We start from the raw sequence: 18173 nt of genomic DNA on the forward strand, positions 1-18173 counted from the left end.
CTGTCTGTCTGACTGTCTGTCTGACTGTCTGTCTGACTGTCTGTCTGTCTGGAGGTTGGTAAGTGTGATTGGTTGTTTGGTTCTCGGTGCAGTCCTATGATGGACAGTCAACCCGTTCAGCTGTACTCGCCCTGATTTCAGCTGGCATTAACTCTAGTGACCCCTGCGATCCTAACAACAGGTGAAACATGGGTGAATGAATGACACGACTCATATGAAGGCTCTTAGGAACAGCTTAGACCACTGACCAATGTGTGATGGTAAAGAGTAGTTTCTTCTTTTAGGAATGTCTCCAGGTTATTTTCTTTCCTCCCTAGCTCCCCTTTCAGACCGATACCGTAGAGCTAAACACTGTTAAACGCTGTTCTTCTCAAGGTCCAGTTGTTGACCTTCATTCCGGCTTATTGATATGTTCCTGTGAGCCAGAACATTTTTGGTTTTCCTCTCATTGCGATTTAAGTCTATTGATCTTTCCTCCGCTGTTTGTATAGTCATTGTTCAACCCACTTTTGCTTTGACTTTCCACATGAATCCTTATAATAGCTAGAAAGCATTCATCTGCGGGTTGGCCACATTGAGCTGAGGGCTGGAGGTTGTTTAACTTAGGTAGACAGCTGTGGGAGGAATAAGAGGCTTTTGTCAATACTTTCAAAAGAGACCTCGTTGGTTGAGGTCATAAAATATCTGCCGAGTCCAGGGTACACGCAGTCAACAGGGTAAACTGTGTGTGACTCCATGTACTAGCCAGTGCCCAACACTTACAAAAAACAGAATGTAAAATTCCACTGTATGAAGTCAAGCCCACATACTTTGTAGACATTGGCCTGAGCCAGGAATGAACATAAAAAGCCATGTTTGATGGATGTCATTCCTGATGAATAAACACACACTCACTGTTTGACAAGTACGACAGAAATAGCCAAACTGCTTGGGTAGTAGTGAGGACAGTAATCTCCTGATCTCACCCTCCACTGGGCCACTAGTGCACGTTGTCCATGTGGTCCAGATGGCACGGAGGGATATTTATCCCATCTGGCAAACCAGAGAAGCACATTGGCCAAGTAGATTACTTCACAGAGGCATTGATCTAGCGGCATACCTGAATACCACAACTGAGAGTGCGATGTATTAGGAAACGCATTTGAAATAAAAGAAAAAGAAGAAGAAGAAAAAGAGAGAGAGAGTGCAAAACTTGTCTTGACCAATGCCTGGACTCCAGAGGATCTGGAAAGCAGATGTAAGGTGAGAGAGTTTGGGCCTACGTTTACTAAAATGTGCAGTGTATCACAGTCTGGCTGATGATCCCCAAATGTAAAGCTGCAGCAAGAGCAGGGCAGGCGGTCTATGTCTGTGTGTGTAACATAGTGAGGCTAAGAGGATTAGCGAAACGCCTCTGCCTAGCCTGGATGCCCAGAGCTGTGGAAATCCTAATGTGACCACATCCCCCACCCAGGCCAAACCAACACCCCCTGGACTTGCCTCCGAAAAAAAAAAAAAAAAGAACTGAGCTTGATGTCAATCCATAATGGAATATTAGCTCTGAACCACCCACTCTTAGATTTCTGTGCAACTTTCCCTTGTCCAAAAATGGAAAAAAAATGACATCCATCCTTCACTAAAACACACAGTCCCTAGCAACAACAAAAAATAAACATAGTATTTATAAAACGGTCAGAGCTGCGAGGTTAATCATAATACACTCCAGAAGTGGTCTAGACAACGCATACAAAATTATTACATTAGCAATGGACCAATGCAAACATTCCAGAGAGCTGCAGGACTTCAATGCAAGTCCCAGGAAAAATGGGTGTTGAAACATGAAACATTTTTCTTTAAGCAGCAAAATCTATTTAGCTAATACAGACTTAGTGGTTGTTAGACCTTTGTTGAACCCACATATAAGTGGTCTGCTCACAAACAAAGGAATGCCTTTAGACACGGATCCATCATCACAAATGCCTGGCGGCCATCTCTTCCATACACTGCATAAAAAACAGCAGCTGGCACCAAGGCTAGGAACAGAAACTCCAGGTATGGGTCCAAGGGCAAGGGAGTGGGTGAGGAAGAAAAAAAAAGGTACTCGGAAAGTCTAGTTTCACACCTACAGTGTCGAGCTTTGATTGCAGTTTGAATAGACAACTGTCCTTGTCCCTGTTTAGCACAGGACAGATTTCTAGATAGAGATCACAACCGATGTCAGCTAACATTTGCTTTGCCTAATGTCGTGTTCCATTTGCCACAGTGGTTTCAATTCAAAACAAAATCCAAAGCTTTCCAGCTACACGTTGTGACATACAATCAAAACCTACATTACATAAAGTTATAGGAATTATAAGGCGACAGCAGCATGCCCACAGGCGCCAATTAGATACCACTGGTTGTATGAAAAGAGACAAATGAAAACATTGCCTTTAAACAGTAAAACCTGTCAAAACAATGTTTAACAGCCTTTGTTTACAACTCAGGGCTTTCTCTCCTGCAACATCCTGAAAAGTACCAAAAAAGACTGAAGTGTTTGCTATTATTTCTATTCCTGGAAAATCCCCTGTAGTTCAAACATTAAAAGAAGTTCCTTTGTTTGTAAGGCTAGCCGTTAGCAAGAACCTCACAGCAAGCCATTAATCTGACAGCTCACACTCGGATTATCTTTATATTTTCTAAAATGCTTCACTTGATTCGTTTTACATAATCCATCCAGCCTGTGCCAAGAGCAAAGTTAGCTAATGGTTGTTAGCAATGTTAGCATTTTCAAACATTTTCCATTAAATGGCAGTTATAACAGAAATAACTGTTCTTTCTTGGAACATCAGGTGAGGGATAATTAAGTTGTGCATTCATTCTTCAAAGTTTTTCAAAGTTCTATTATCTTCTCCAGTTAGCTCTAATATTTTCTTGAATGTCCAGTAAAAGCACAAACATAAAATAGTTGGAGTGGGATAGAAATATTGAAATGATGGTACACTATGGCTGTTATATTTAGTAGTACTAAATATAAAAACAAAACAGCTGTTGTGACAAGACTCTGAATTTGTTTTTTAAATTTGCTTCCATTCCAAGATCCATCCAAAATGTGCAAATAAGGTTGAAGGCTGTTTCATTTGACAGGAAACTTGCTGTCTAAAGAGTGTCAATCTGTGTGTGTACACGTGAATAAGTAAGAGCAGGGGGAGTGTGTCAAAGCTAGATGACTAACATGATGAAGGCTCCAGCTGTGTAAGCAGCTGCAACTCATCCCTGAACACAAGAGGGGAATCAGGGTGACAGAAATTCAAACACAGAGGGCCGGCCCCTGTGGTCCCATCACCCCTACATGGCTATACACACACGCTGAAGTGAACACACATGGACACACACACACATACACACATATGTAAGGGAACATGTTGGAAGAGAGAAAAATAGTTGCCGATACAGAAACAGTCTTCTGTGAAACAGCTCAACAAGTGAAACACAGAGAGATGTGACTAAATATTTGAGTAACTTCCAATGAATGATGATTGCTGTTTCAACAGACACCTAAACAATGCCTATATATAGAGCTGGGCTCCTGAGTTCACCACAGGGCCACCAGTTCAAGTCAATATCAGAAATGACTTCAGTCAGGGTTAAAGGCCAGTAATAACAATCACATATTGTATTAAAACACACCATGTTGTACAACTGACTTGTTGGTTTTAGCAAAACATGAAATGGACAACATTTTTGTTATATTCAGTATACAGATGAACCAAATGAGGAGATGAAGAAGATCTTTATGTTTTAACTACTTATATAACCTATATACACAAACATGATAATATTGAAGTGTGGGAACTGGGGGCTAGAACTAAGTTAAGGTGACCTCCAACGGGCAGAGCTGGAACCTCAAAGATAGGAGTTCTATGGGTTTAAATTATGTAAAATATAACATAAAATAAGACTTTATATGAACTTAAATAAGCGTTTTATACAGTCCTGTGTCTGAGGAGAAGGGCTTTAAAGACATTATGTCCTTGGGATTGAAGTGTGGAGAGTGGAAAGAAGTGTGTGTCGGTTCACCAATGAAAAAACTTTTTAAGGGGATTTTAAGGTGGTTAAAGTCAATTCACCCGTCCCTCTCTCTCTCTTATTTTATTCCTTTACTTCGTTCTCTCTCTCATATCATCTATCACAGCTCTGTAGACACAGCTCCACTTTGAAGTGCTGCCCTCTTATGTACAGCACCTCGGCTTCACTGAAGCAGGCCGTCTGCTGTTTCAGCAAGCAAGTTCACTCTGTTGTGCCATATTTCACGGTGAAGCGCTCACATGCTGCATTCACATCAGGAGCCATTTAACACCATGTGATGTACGGCTGTAACTCACACTGAACCGTGGGGGACTGTGAGAGTAGAACTGGAGACACGACGTGTGAACGAGGCTGAAGAGATGCCGCTCCAATTATTTTCACCAGCATTAAGTGGTCAGTATGGTCAGGACATTGTAAAAACAGTGCACGTGACCTGCAAGTTCAGATGGTCAGCTACCATCTGTCACCCCTTTGGATACCCACGAGAGAGAGAAAGAGTAAGACTGAGGGGGAGACGGGGGGGGGTGTTTAGGTTTGCGTTTGTGCATGTGAGGGGCCTTCACACAGTACAGTTTTTTGACCTACATTCTGCCCTCTATCAACTCTGGAGAAATCTGTGTTAATCAGTATTCAGCTGGTAAGCTGTCAGCAGCACGCCTCCAAAGCAGATCAGTGTGTCTTAAAGACTAGAAGCTCAGATTCTCACCTCTCTGACTCCAACCCATATTTTACCAGGAAATTTGATGGATTTTTTTTTTCAAAAGATAAAAATGGCCAAACATCTTGGTTTTATTAATGGGCTGTAGGTAAATTTACGTTGTTTCCCTCTGCTTCTATTTTTTTTTTTTTTTCATTTATATCTAAACCAAGACACTTTCAGCTGGTGATGGGGATGAGGATGAGGAGAATACTGTAGAACAACCCCAAAGAATAATTGTTTACAAAACACTATGGGCTAATGATTTAAACAGAAGCCATAATGAAACCTTTAGGTGTCAAGAAAACAATCTACTTCTTTATTTATTTAGGGCACCAATGTAGGAGTTTGACTCCTAAGTTTAATTTAATAGTTGCTTTAAATGTAAAGTTCCATTCCCAGAGTGGAGCGAGAGCCACGCATGACCGATGACTCATGTGTCAACAGTCTGTCTGAAGCTTTTTTTTATATCTAAAGGGCAATGACTGATCTAAAAGCAAATATATAAGTAGGTTTTGTTAACACTGTTGAATAGAAAATCTTTTTTACCTCTTGAGTTAGTGGCCATGTCTGCCACCTTTTGAAAGGCATCTAAAAAGGCCACTGCTGCCAGAATTGTGGTCCTGAAAATACACAAAAACATGTTCACTGAACCTCAGCTGCATAAGAGCGAGGCTGTAAAAACTGTAGTCACTCGGATTTCTGCACTTCTTTCTTACCTGAGTTGAGAGTGCAGTTTTGTGGCCTTGGCACTGAAATCTTCCCACACAGGGTATGAGCTCTGATCAGAGAAGGGAAGAGAAAAAGCAGTCAAACAAATATCTCTCCAAGGGCATTCAGAGCACAGACGTTGTTCTGCTCGAACACGGTGTACAAATCTGAAAACATAACACTCTCTCCTCAGGCTGATAAAATCAAATTGGTAAGGCACTGACTTATATTCGTACAAAGCTGCCGTAACTTAACAAACTTTTCTCTTTGGTTCCAGCCTGGTGTGTCTATTTACTGTCAGAGTTGTTTTAAAAAGTCGCTGTGATTTTTGCTGCACCCTTTTGTGATTGTTGTCCTTAATCCATCTGCAGGCCCTCTTCTGTTGTGTGAGTTTGCATGCTTGCGTGTCACTTTTACATGCATGACCTGCGTAAGCTCTCACGTCACAAACCTTTTCAGTTTGTAAAGTAGTATAAAATATATTTTTATCTAGATGAATTTTACACTGGGAAATCTCCTAATCTGCTGTGAACTACGGGACCAGAGCCAAATATATAAAACTAACTGAAGAACACACACCCACTGGCCAACTCATTAAGTACATCAACTCAGCCAAACACATGGCACTTCCACATGGTGACGGAGTGAACACAAGCTGCTGAAATGTAAACCGAGCACCAGAACGCAGTAGAAGAGTATTTTAAGTGACTTTATATGTGTCGGTTGTTGGTTCCAGACAGACTGATCTGAGTATTTAAGAAAGTGCTGATCGACTGGAATTTCTAGGCACAACTATCTTTAGGCCACAGAAAGTGGTGAGGAAGAAATAGAAAACATAACCAGTAAGTGGTGGTTCTCTGTGATACGTCCAAACTATGCTGTGTTTTCTTTGAAAAACAGTATATTTAAACATGAAAAACGTCTGTGTACTCCACTGCCATGGCCCCGGATCCGTTTTAATCTCCATTATATTATCTCTGGGGGCAAAGGCGGCCAACTGTAGAGATTGTAGATCCCAGGTTCAAATCCCTTCCCCTGTACTCAAACCCCAAACAGGAAGGTTGCATTAGGGAAGGCACTCAGTGTAAAAACTATGCTCCATCACTGTGAGGGCTCCAGCTTCTTCTCCTTCATCTATATTCATTATCCCTGCTGTCTGTGTTGACATGGTTAACATGGTCATCTACTGATGGTATTGGACAGAAAAAAAAATGTGTACTAAATACCAGACAACTGTGTTTCAAAGCAATGTCGCCATTTTTGGTTGCTGTCTTTTGAACGCAGCAAGTAAACAGGTAATGACGCCTGATTAAGATCAAATAATTAAAGTAAGTTTGTCTGAAGTCCAGAATCAATTCAAAATTTCCTTCTAAAAAATGTACATCCATCTCACAGAAATACTCATTTATAATTCTGTGCAGCATGTTAGAGATTACATACGCACCAAAAAACTGACTTAACACTAAAGTCACACAGTGACTGACATCAGTCCACTTGTTTTTGTCCTTTATGCACAGACACAATGCATATTAAGACTATTTTTCTTAAGCAGGACCTTGATGAAGACATGTCTCTAATCCTCCAATGCCTGTAATATCTTTCTTCTCATGGTAAAGTTGTACTTAAAAATGTTAGTTTCTGTGGGTTTAAAACAAACCAATGCATCTCTTGAATATTAATAAAGGATAGATGTCAACTTCATGTCATTTCATGCTGCTATGTTTCTCTGTAAAAAAGACTCTGAACTGATGATTAGGGATTTAATTTGTTATTTCATCGGCAAAACTATTTATTTCTATATTGGTAATGGTAATATTTCCTTATTACCATTTGTTTTAAATTTCAGAAGCATTTCATCACCATGACTGATAAATTGATATTTTTTACTTTTTACTGAATGATAACAAGTCATAATGAATTGGCCAGTAGGTGTTCGTTTGATTAGGAAAAAATTTAGACCAGAAAGAAAAAAGAAGTTGTATAAATCATGAGCCTTTTTGTGGATAGGGTCCGCTAAAAGCCATATATTCTGATAAATAGTAAGTATAGTAAATATATTTGCCGTACAGTCAGGAACAGTCTTGGTCACTTCTCCTAGAAACTCTACTAACACTGAGAGCTTTCAGCTCTGTTGTGATTACGGTTCCATCACTCCAGGATCTAAATGTTTTCCTTCAACCTCCCTGCTTCACTGTCTCTACTGGAGTAACAGGTGTCTAATTAGCTTGTGTGGCCTGTGACTCCCAGTGGCATGGATGGCAGGGTGGTGCTGCCAAGACAGCTGAGGCAGGAGGGTGTAGACGAAAGCAAAAGAGAACTACGTGTGGAGGAGCAGGAATAGAGGGGGGTGTTATTTCTTTTCTCCCACACCTAGCAACACCCAAAAAGCAATGAAAGGTGGGAAAGCAAGGAAGGAAGGAAGAGAGGAAGAAGGAGAGGAAGGGTCTTCCTTCCCCGCCTTGTCTGTCTCACCGGAGGGTCAGGTTAGCATTGTCTGGATGGAGGAAAGTGGTTTTCAAAGACTGGTTCTTGTATACAAGTCTGAAATCACATCGTCTGTTTTTAAGGTTTTTTCAAATCCCTATCTAAACATTTGTCTGTACCCAGTCGTTAAAGGCCTCCAGTGTCTGCTTGACATTTTGTTTGCAATGATATACTATTTGGGTAACTGTTACACCACTGACACTCAGTGATACTAGCACAGGAAAGCGATAACACCGTGTTGCCTCTGGGGGATAAAGCTGGTTCGACTGGCTTTCATTGTCCAACCACAGAGAAAAAAACGAGGTCAGATGTCCGTGAACATCAGACTGGGAACCTCAACACCGTGCTGACTCAGGGATTTAGCATCTTTCATGTGTGCAACACCATAGAGAACTATGGGAAACAAACTTTCCAAACTGAGAGTCTGTCACTGTGGCGTCTTTAGAAAGTGATCAATGAGAAATCAGTGACATGAAAACTGACGTGTGATTCCCACAGCAGACTTTGTTGAAGTGAGCATCCCCCATAATGGGAGGAAGGGGAGCTGCCTCCAGGCCTTATGAATACGTTCACACTTTCCATCTGTTGTTGTGAACAACAGACCACCCTGCTTCAACTTCCTCAAAGTAACCCTTCTCCACCACAAAAAAGAACACACACACACACAATAAAAGGTGTGTGGCTTATAATGAGAGAAAAGTTAAGGAAAAAGTAAGAGAAAATGTACAGATGGTGGAGGCCCTCCACAGGTCTCTCCTGTTGTAAAACAAAGGCTGACGTTCAGTAACCTTTAATGCCCGTTTCTCTCAGAGAGGTCTGGGTGAGGGAGACTGTTATCTTTCCTCAGCAGACTTCCACGTCTGATATTTGTTTGAGAAAGTGAAATGTCTTTTGTTATTTTATCAAATAAGAGGGGAGAAAAAGGCATCACTTGACTTTTTGAAGATGTTTTCTTTTACTTTTATATCTGCAACCACCATAAATGGCCAACATGATTAAAATTCTTCTGACCCCAAAGAAATGTTTAGGTTTTTGCCCATTTTCTGAAACTAGACAATTCCCTACAATGATTACACTAATGATAACACTTCATCATGAGAAAGATTTTTGACTTAAAAAATAAAAACATTCTATTCTCAGATCTATTTCTTAAAAAAACATTTGTGACAACCATGGAACGTATGGAAGAATTGGATTCATTTTTAAGCAAATATGAAGACATTTATATATGTGAGGGATAATGGGTGTATAAAAAATAAACAAAAGAATTCATGCAATCAATCCTCGGACCACATGGGGGTGTGAGCCTCCTGTTGAAGACCTCTGGTTTATGCTGTGACTTCTCAATCACTAATATTGTACTGTATTGCACTACTGTACACCAAACTAGTCACCAATTGGATAATCAAGCTATCAATCACACACTGTTCCATTATATTAGCCCTATTAACCAACATTGACTTTCTGCTCACCAGAAGACTTGGAATTAACAAACTCAACAAACTGACACCATGGGACTGTAAAGAAATACTATAAACATGCTAAAGTGCTAATAGAAATAGCCAAAAATACATAAACAAATGTAAACACAGGTCCCGTCAAATGGTCCTGCCCCAGTGTTTGAGAAACAGTGCTTTAAGGTCAAGCAGTGGGTGCTGAGCTAAGGTTGACATCCCAAACTAAAAACTCCTAATTGTGCTTTACAGGTTAATTAAAAAGGGGGTGGGGGGACTGGGGTAATGTGGCATTATAGCAGAGTCAGGCAAAAAAGGAAAACACAAAGAGAAACATGTTCATCCCTCAGCTTGTCCTGTAGCGGCTTCCCCGGTGGGGGGAGGACTCCGGCAAAGAGACAAAGGCAGTAAAAACATGCGAAAGGTAAAACAGAAAACAAACACTAAGGTCCTACCAACCCCAACGGCTGCTTTTGAATGGATATTTGTGGACGCGTTACCTTCATGTCGTTCACGATGGACTGGAATAATCCACCCAACGCTCCACACTCCTTCTCCACGGACTCCATGGTGCCGAACACAAACCAAACACGCTCGTAGAGACAGGGAGAGAGAGAGAGAGAGAGAGCAGGGAGCAACGCCAGAGCCGGGTTAAATGTCCGACAGCATGGGCCTTATAAACACACCAGGCATGGAGATGCGTTCACTGCCTCCGTTGTTGTCTGCTAATGACAACAATGTAGCCTGAAGCGGAGAGGATGCAGAGCCGCTGATCACAACAGAAGCAGCAGATAAAAAAAAGAAAAGAAAAGAAATGTGCTGCTGCTGCTGCTGCTGCTGCCCACTGGAGCCGGCCGGGGCCACTGCTCTCTTCTTTTTCACACCGACTCTACCTCACTGCCTCCAGGGTCTGGATACAGGCAGGGTCTCGCTCACAGCCGGGAAATGTGCAGGGCACCGTGGCTTCTCATGATCACCGCGGTTAACACAAAATAGCAGACACTACAGCTTTGGGGGAGAGGGCAGAAAGAGGAGGGGTAAAAGAGGAAGAGGAGGAGTAGGCACCGCGGGAGAGATCGGTGGCAGGTCTGTGACGCGCGGACGCGCTCAGTTGTTGCGTTGGAGCAGATGTCTGGATGCTTGAGTCCCGGGTAATACGATCCATGGGAATGGAAGGGAAGGGGGGCTGGTCAAGCTTTTTTTTTTCTTTGCATATAGTAGATGAAGAGGAGGAGGAGGAGAAATGGAGCTCCTCCTCTCCGTCTCCTACTCCTCCCCTCCTTCCAACCCCATGCAAACAAAAGTGAAGCCTGTTCTATGGAACAATTGACTGAAATGCAAGTGAGGATTTCCTGCCGTGTTCCTTATGTTTATCCACACACGCGTCTGTTAATGATCGTTAGCGCTTCTTTGAATGGAGTCTTCGCGTAGTTGTTTACAGGAAACAGTAGCATGTGGCTCACAGATTAGTCGACCGTCACGATCCACACATGAGCTGCGAATGTGGATTCAAAATAGAACCGATTCATCCCAGAGGAAGTGTGACATCTTCCCACTAATGTGACACAGGAGTACGTTAACGCACAGTACTACTATACTAATACTGGTGCTAAACACGAGCTTTGTAAATTCATTTTTAGTAATTTAATTTATTTAGTAATTTATTTTTAATAAATAAATAAACAAATATATAAATTCTAATGTAAACGTCTTGTTTAAAACATGGTTTCACCTAAACTAAATATTGGGAATTTCCATTCAGACATTCATTTGTTTTGTTTTTTTCTAAGTTTCCATACTTCAGTAACGTTAAGTCAGGTCCAGATTCTTGAACAGTATTACCTTGAATACTGTCAGTACCACCACAAAAGACTCAAGGCTCATTTCCAAAAACTATAAAAGACTGCATCACACCAAGACCAACAGCATTAATCAAAGACATTGGTTCATACATTTAATTCACATTTGGTGATTTGAAGAAGTTTAGGTTTAGGATTTATAGTTTTACAAGAGACACTTGAGTGGGGCCTTGAAAATTTGGTCAAATATCAACATGTCTGGTCACATGGTGTAAGAGTTGTTTGTGATCTTGTCTACTGTAAGATCAGCAACCAGCTGAAACTGACTTCATGTAGTTAGTGTGCACCTGTGTGCAGATTAGCTCAAGTGGACACTCTCTGTTAAAGTGAATCTGAATAGTTGTTTGTCTCCGCACTTAGCTCTACAATGGACAGTCCAACTGTCTGTGGTGTATCTTCGCACTTGTGCTATGTTAGCTTTAGCTCTTCTTACATCCCTCAGATGGATGAAGCAGAAGATGAGGATTACAGTATCTGTGATAATGTCGGACGTGTATTCTGAGTACTGGTATTAGGAGACGTTATTCCAAAGTACACTCATTAAATTTTCATCAGTAAAAACCTCACAACCAATAATTAACTTTGAATTTCCATGATTGTGTCAGAAAAATAAAAATCATAAAAATTCTTCGTTTTCCAGGCCTGGTTAAGAGGCCAATGGAGGATAATGTGTTTCAACCGTACTATCATGGTTTGTTATGGAGAAACCATGGGAGACTGGGGTCACACAACAGCATTCCTGATAAACATCCTGCCAGTTTACAACCCTGCACATCTGCACAGCACACCTCTCTCACCCGTCCATCTGTTTGAGGAGTGTATCCAACCACAGTTTCCACAGAGGGCACTCCTGCAGACAGACCCAGCCTTGAAGAGGAAACAAAGGTCTGCGCCATTCAGTGAGTGAGTATTTTTTTATGCTCCATTTACCACATCATTTTCATATTTACACATTGAACCACGTTAGCAAAGTACTACTAAAAACCAAGTAGAACTTGTTTTGTAACAGGTAGTAATGTCCTTTAGGTGCCCTGCACATAAAGGGAGTAGATATGTACTATACAACAAGTCACTGAAATCACATAAAGATGCTACAGTTAAACTGTTTTTGTTTTTGTTTTTTTAATTATTTAACTCGTTTTGTTGTGGACAGATACAAGGTTTGGAGAGACTGGGACAAAAGCCCTGTCTGTGTCCTCCCACTGCAGGTCTAAGTTCAAGACTTTCCTTTATTCAGCAAAAATTGGTTTAAGTGAGGGGGGGAAATGCCATGGCTTCTGTTTCTCCTCAGCCTATCATAAGGCTGCACGACTGTAAGCAATCATCGACCCAAAATACAAGGAGATGGAAACACCCACACTGTTGGCTTATGTAACAGTCTTCAAGGGCTGTAACTTCCCAGTACTTTTTCATTCATCTGTGTGTGTGATAATGCCTGTTTATTTTATAGACTTGACAGTAGCTGTGTATTTAAACTCACATCAGTCACTGAATAGTAAAATAATCATTTCTTTAGCAGGGAAGCTAAACATTTTCTCAGTTTGCATTTGAAATCTGGACGATGTAATAATATGATTTAACTCTCCTTACGTAAGACAATTAGGTTCAATCACTTACCTGTTTATTTTCCTTTAAACTAGTCACATTTCCTCTAGGTAACATCGAAGGCTCCATTTAACCTCCAGCCAGCTGCATGAGCAGCTCCCATAAAAATACACACTGTGCTCCTGATATATGGTCACCTTTCACCTCAGACCCAGGACCTTCCCATGATTCAGCTGGGGCTCCTGCCTCGCTCTCCCAGTGAGGGATAGCATTCAGGAAGCTCTGACCTCACCAAAAAGTCACTGCAAAGGTCACTGCAGGTCTGAAGCCCACTTGACCATGTAATCAATCAGTTGTTGCCATCGGGGTATTAGCATGGAAATACTGTTATACAACATCCTGAAAAACTGTGTAGATACATATACACACACCCATATAAAATATATTATGATTATTTATATATTTGAAATATGAAAAAATATATTATATGTGTATATAATATATATATATAAATATATATTACATATAAATATATTATATAAATATATATATATTATATATAAAATATATTACATATGTATATAATAGTGGCGCTTTGGCCCAGAGGCAATGTCTCTGTCATTGACCTGGAACCCCAGGGTTCACCTCCTGGGCAAGATCGAATCCCTGTTAGGGCGGTTGGTACCTTCCGTCATAGAGACTGCTGCCCCAGCGACCCGTTAACAGCTAAGCAGATGAAAATTGATGAATGGATGGATGTATATAATATAAATATATATTATACATTTATATAATATATTATATATATAATATAAAATGTATTATAGAAATATATAATTATATATTTGTATATGTTTATAGCTGTATATATGTCTCCATATGTATACACAAATACATAGGTCACACCAAAAACAGAATAATTCTACACAGAAATGTTTAGTGTTACTGATTTTGAGCTTGCAAAAAGAAAATCAGAAAAATGAGAATTGCACAATATGTCTGAAAAAGAAATATGGATTAAATGACACTCCGTCACCAGTGGGATCAAGTTTAAACCATAAATTCAAGCTGCACTTGTGCATGTGAGGAAACTACAAACTACAAACAGCTGCCTTTGAAGCTCACACAGAGTGAGTGTTTGTTGGAAGATGAGGGCTTATTTTTATAGGCCACTGCTGCTGCTTTCCTAACAGATGTATTTAAAAACAACTACATATGCGGCCAGACCTGAGGTCGGTCATTTTACTCCTGGTGGTAAACCCCTCAGTGGGCTCCATGTGAGCCTGTGGAATTTGCTCTATCAACTGCTGATCTAGCTAACACGTGTACTTTTGTGTACATTTTTCACCAATCTGATGAAGATAGCTGTGATAGGCCGGGACATGTGGATGGACGGGAAAAGACCAGTGGAGAACGACAGTAAGACAGAGTACTCTGCCTTTGTATGTCAGGCCTCGTGACTCGCTTTACTGGGAATTCTGCCTGACCTTCCGTGTACCTGATCCCTGAGCCTCTCAAACAAACTCAGGGACACTGCGGCAGGAAAGCTTTATGTGCAAGTTTTGATACGGAAACAGACGAAACGGGCAAAACTAAGCCAGCGAGCTCGGAAAATATTGAAGCATTATTTCCTGTCTTTGTGAATGTGAGAACATTTGTTGGCTTCGCGTACAGGTTTCTCGCACCTGTTGATGCTCGTGCTGAGATCGTCTCTGCTCTCATCCTGAATCTGTCGACTGTATGATAAAAACACAGACAGCAGCAGCATCAAAACAAGTGGAGCTCTCACATTATGGTGAACATGGAGCACAAAGTTACACATCAATGACATCTGTCTAAAAAGTTGCCAAAGAGGAGTGAATTCAGCCGTTGGACAGATTCTTTGTCTTTGTTTGTATGAACGGCTCCTCTGTTTGTTTATGTGCTGTTTGGTAAGGACATGATGGAGATAAATATTTAGAGAATAAACACTGGTGATGGAAGGCGGCTGTGCTGAGTTACATAAAAACAATGACCTAGGATGGAACGAGAGGACTTTGCACTCTGCAGAGACAGTGTTCCCTGTCGCCCGTCCATCTGTGAGATCAATCGTTCTTAAATATAACATTTTCAACCTGAAAGTTCCATAAATGCACCAATCTCTCCAGTGCTCACACTAAAATTAGCATCCCAGTTTAGGAATGTCAGGAGAGACAGTGTTGATCCTTTCGGCGTGGTGAGACTCACAGTGATGAGTCCTTCCCGGAGCAGATAAAATAAACACAGATACAGCACACATTCCATTAAGAGAAAAAAGAGTGACCCTGGTCGGATCACTATCTGGGCATCACTGCCATTCCATTCCAAGAACTCCCTCCTGTGTCAGTGTCAGCCTTTAGAGTTTGGATGTTGTGTGTGTGTGTGTGCTGGGATTTCAACCGTGCATGCCAGGCATATCTGTGTATATGGACACAGACACGTGAAGTTGTAAGTGTGCGTGCGCATGATGGAAGTATGCTGCTTAAATCCAGCTCTCTCCGAAAATAAACTGCAGGGTCGGAAAACAAGACAGAGAAAACGGAGTCTTTCCATCTGATCCTGCTGCCATGAGGAGAGGGGAGCAGGGGGAGGGAGGGGGAGGGGGAGGTGGGCTAGAAAATGTGTTTATGTGCTTTCCCACTCTGTTTTCCTGTCTGCTGCAGGAACAGAACTCTCTGACTTTTGAGTGAACTATCCTGCAAAACCCCAGTTGTGTGTGTGTGTGTGTGTGTGTGTGTGTGTGTGAGAGCTTTAGCTTTAAACCATCACTGTGAGGACATCACAGAGCTTATAGTAGTTCCTCACAACTTCAAAGAGCACCGGCAGGGCTGAGACCTGGTTGCAGGGTTGACATTATGGGATTAGGCCAGAGTTAGTGAAAAGGCTGGGTGTTAGACGGGAGCTCAGAGTCAAGGTTGGGGAGAGCGGCTAAAGAATGCATTATGACTACACTGAGAGGTGAAGTGTGTACCTTTGGTTCTGGAGAATGTTTAAAGGCTAGTCCATAATTTAGGTGATAGGTGTTCACAGAGAATATATTAAAGTGATGGCATTTGGCTTAAAGGCCAAACTATTTTTTCTTTGTTGAAAACTTTGATTTGAGTTTTAATTGTATTAAAACAATTAATGATTCATTTCACCCTGAAACAATAATGTGTTTGTTTTGTAGAAAAAAACAACTCAAAACAGGATTATAGTTTGAAAATAGCAGAAAAAAACAAATATCCATTTACTTGATATTTAAAATTCACAGCAATAAATGAAAGCGAAACATCCAGTTCCTACTAATGATTAGTTATTATGTATGTTTGTAAATTCTTTCATATTTAGTCAATAAAATCAGGATGAAAGATCGTCACAGAATCAACGTGTTCAGACAAACAACAATTCCCACTCACATATCTTATGTTAAAGGGACATTTTCACAGTTTCTGTTTCTTGACTTCGAGCTCAACTTTAAAGGCTTTTATTGGGGCCAACACTCGGTGTTAGGGTGAGTATTATGGGATTACACTGGTGTTATTGGAGGGGCTGAGGTTCTGGACTGAATCAAGAGGGTTAGGGTTGGTCAGAGAGAGAGAGAGAGAGAATGTCCTTGCGTGTATTCATTTCCTACTGCTAAGACAATCATCGGTCTTTTTAAGACCTCCTCTAGTCCCCATGTAGACTACAGCCCAGTCCTAAAGAGTGAAAACCGAATCTTTTAGACTGAGGTTAAAGTTAGAACACATGGACCCATGCGGGGCCGCCAGGGGGCGCAAGGGGGTCCTCAGAAAATTGGAAGGAAGATTAAAATAAATGTAGTAAACAAATTGAATTAGTACTTTTTATTTAAAATTTTTATAACCATGTGTCACAAACCATACGACACGTTAACTGCCGTAATTGTCAGATTTTCAAGTTTCCGGTTCTACCTAAATGCACCTCGGACACAAACACACGAGATTCGATTTGTTTTGTTGTGTCAACAGTTTTTTGAAAAGTTCATTATTCAGTGGTGAAAATATGTTTGTTTATCATCGTTCTTAAGTTCAACAAATGTAAAACTTATTGAAAAGTGAATAAAGGTTGGGAAATACACTGTAAAAAAGTTCTTTATTTATTTCGTAGCACTGTCTGTGGGTTTAAATAGAGGGTCACCGGCCATAAAAAATTATTGAATGAGTGTGTGTGCGTCAGTAGTGCATGTACGTGTGTGTGTAGAGGACAGGATATTAATTGGTGTGGAGGAGCTCTGGACCAGGAAGGAAGCTCATGCTCGGGAGGGAGTTGTCTTTGGGAGTCAAGGATCTGGAGGTCACCAGAGACAAGCTTGTTAAATTCAACACCCGTCAGTAGAGAATGTACAGCATGTGGAGGAATGAGCAGAATTTAGAAGCAAGCAGAATCGGCCGTAATGTTTCATCCTTTTTTTTCCACTGTCTCTATGATCGCATGGCTGGGGTAAAATGAGATTATCAGATTTAATCCACTCTTCATCCCAACTCTCTTCTCCAATGACCAGGTTTACTTCACGAAAAAACTGTACCAAATATCTTTAGAGCAAATGTGAATGAATCATAAAAACAGGAAAAATCAGAAAGAATACGTTACCATGCTAATCAATGTCTGTGGTCAGCCTTCACACTGGCTTATTATATAGTTATAGTTAAAGAACAGGGAAAACGCAAGGTCATAACTTATTCTCATACTGTGAAGTATGAAGCAAAGTCTAGTCTACAGAGAGTAGACGTTGGAATCTGACACAGAAGACTGGCTCTAGCTTCAAACGATGCCATCTAGTGTTCGTTTGTATGTACATCATCAAAACGAAACGCTCTTTTTCTCCTCTTTGAACGGAAGATATAATAAAATTTAAATTATATTATGGATACCGAATTATTAATACCAATATTTCAACAAAAAATATCTTCATTTTAGGTTTCAGTTCTACAGCGTTCATATTGAGCCAAAGTCCATCATCTGTCGAAATCAGCAAAGATACTTTCTTTTTTAATCGAAATTTTTACTGAGTGCTTGTGGAAATATCAGCAGATTAACAAAAGGCTCAGGAAAATCTGTTCTCATCAAATCCCTGGTGAGACCAACAAGGTCACAGCAGCCACTCAGACTAAACAGGCACACACACATAAGGACACATTTCAGTTAGGGAAGACAGGGTAGTTATGTCACAGATTTATGTCACAAATGGTCAGTAATGCCCAAAACAAAGGTACAAATAGGAAACCAATGGAATTGTATGCTCCTAGATTTCCTAAACCTAACCAAAAAAATACAGCCCATTAAAATATATTTCTTTCGATGACTTACAATCTGAGTAGAATCAGACTGTTATAAATGAGTACGTTAAGAATCGTC

The 18173-nt window shown here is 40.7% G+C and overlaps 1 protein-coding gene across 2 annotated transcripts in view; it reads right to left on the reverse strand.

Moving 5' to 3' along the window:
• The window catches only part of mtss1la (MTSS I-BAR domain containing 2a), a 27185-nt gene extending 16421 nt beyond the window's left edge, over positions 1-10764 (reverse strand). The window contains exons 1-3 of one of the 2 annotated variants that reach the window (XM_008312365.3): positions 9894-10764; positions 5464-5525; positions 5294-5367 (exon numbers count right to left, since the gene is read on the reverse strand). In XM_008312365.3, the coding sequence (XP_008310587.1) occupies positions 5294-5367; positions 5464-5525; positions 9894-9962 (205 nt within the window). In that variant the 5' untranslated portion in view covers positions 9963-10764. The remainder of the gene's footprint in view (positions 1-5293; positions 5368-5463; positions 5526-9893) is intronic. The other variant, XM_025055979.1, reaches the window with a different exon arrangement.
• Positions 10765-18173: the final 7409 nt, after the last annotated feature.

Source organism: Cynoglossus semilaevis, chromosome 6, assembly GCF_000523025.1.
Source record: "Cynoglossus semilaevis isolate Cse_v1.0 chromosome 6, Cse_v1.0, whole genome shotgun sequence".
NCBI lineage: Eukaryota > Metazoa > Chordata > Actinopteri > Pleuronectiformes > Cynoglossidae > Cynoglossus > Cynoglossus semilaevis.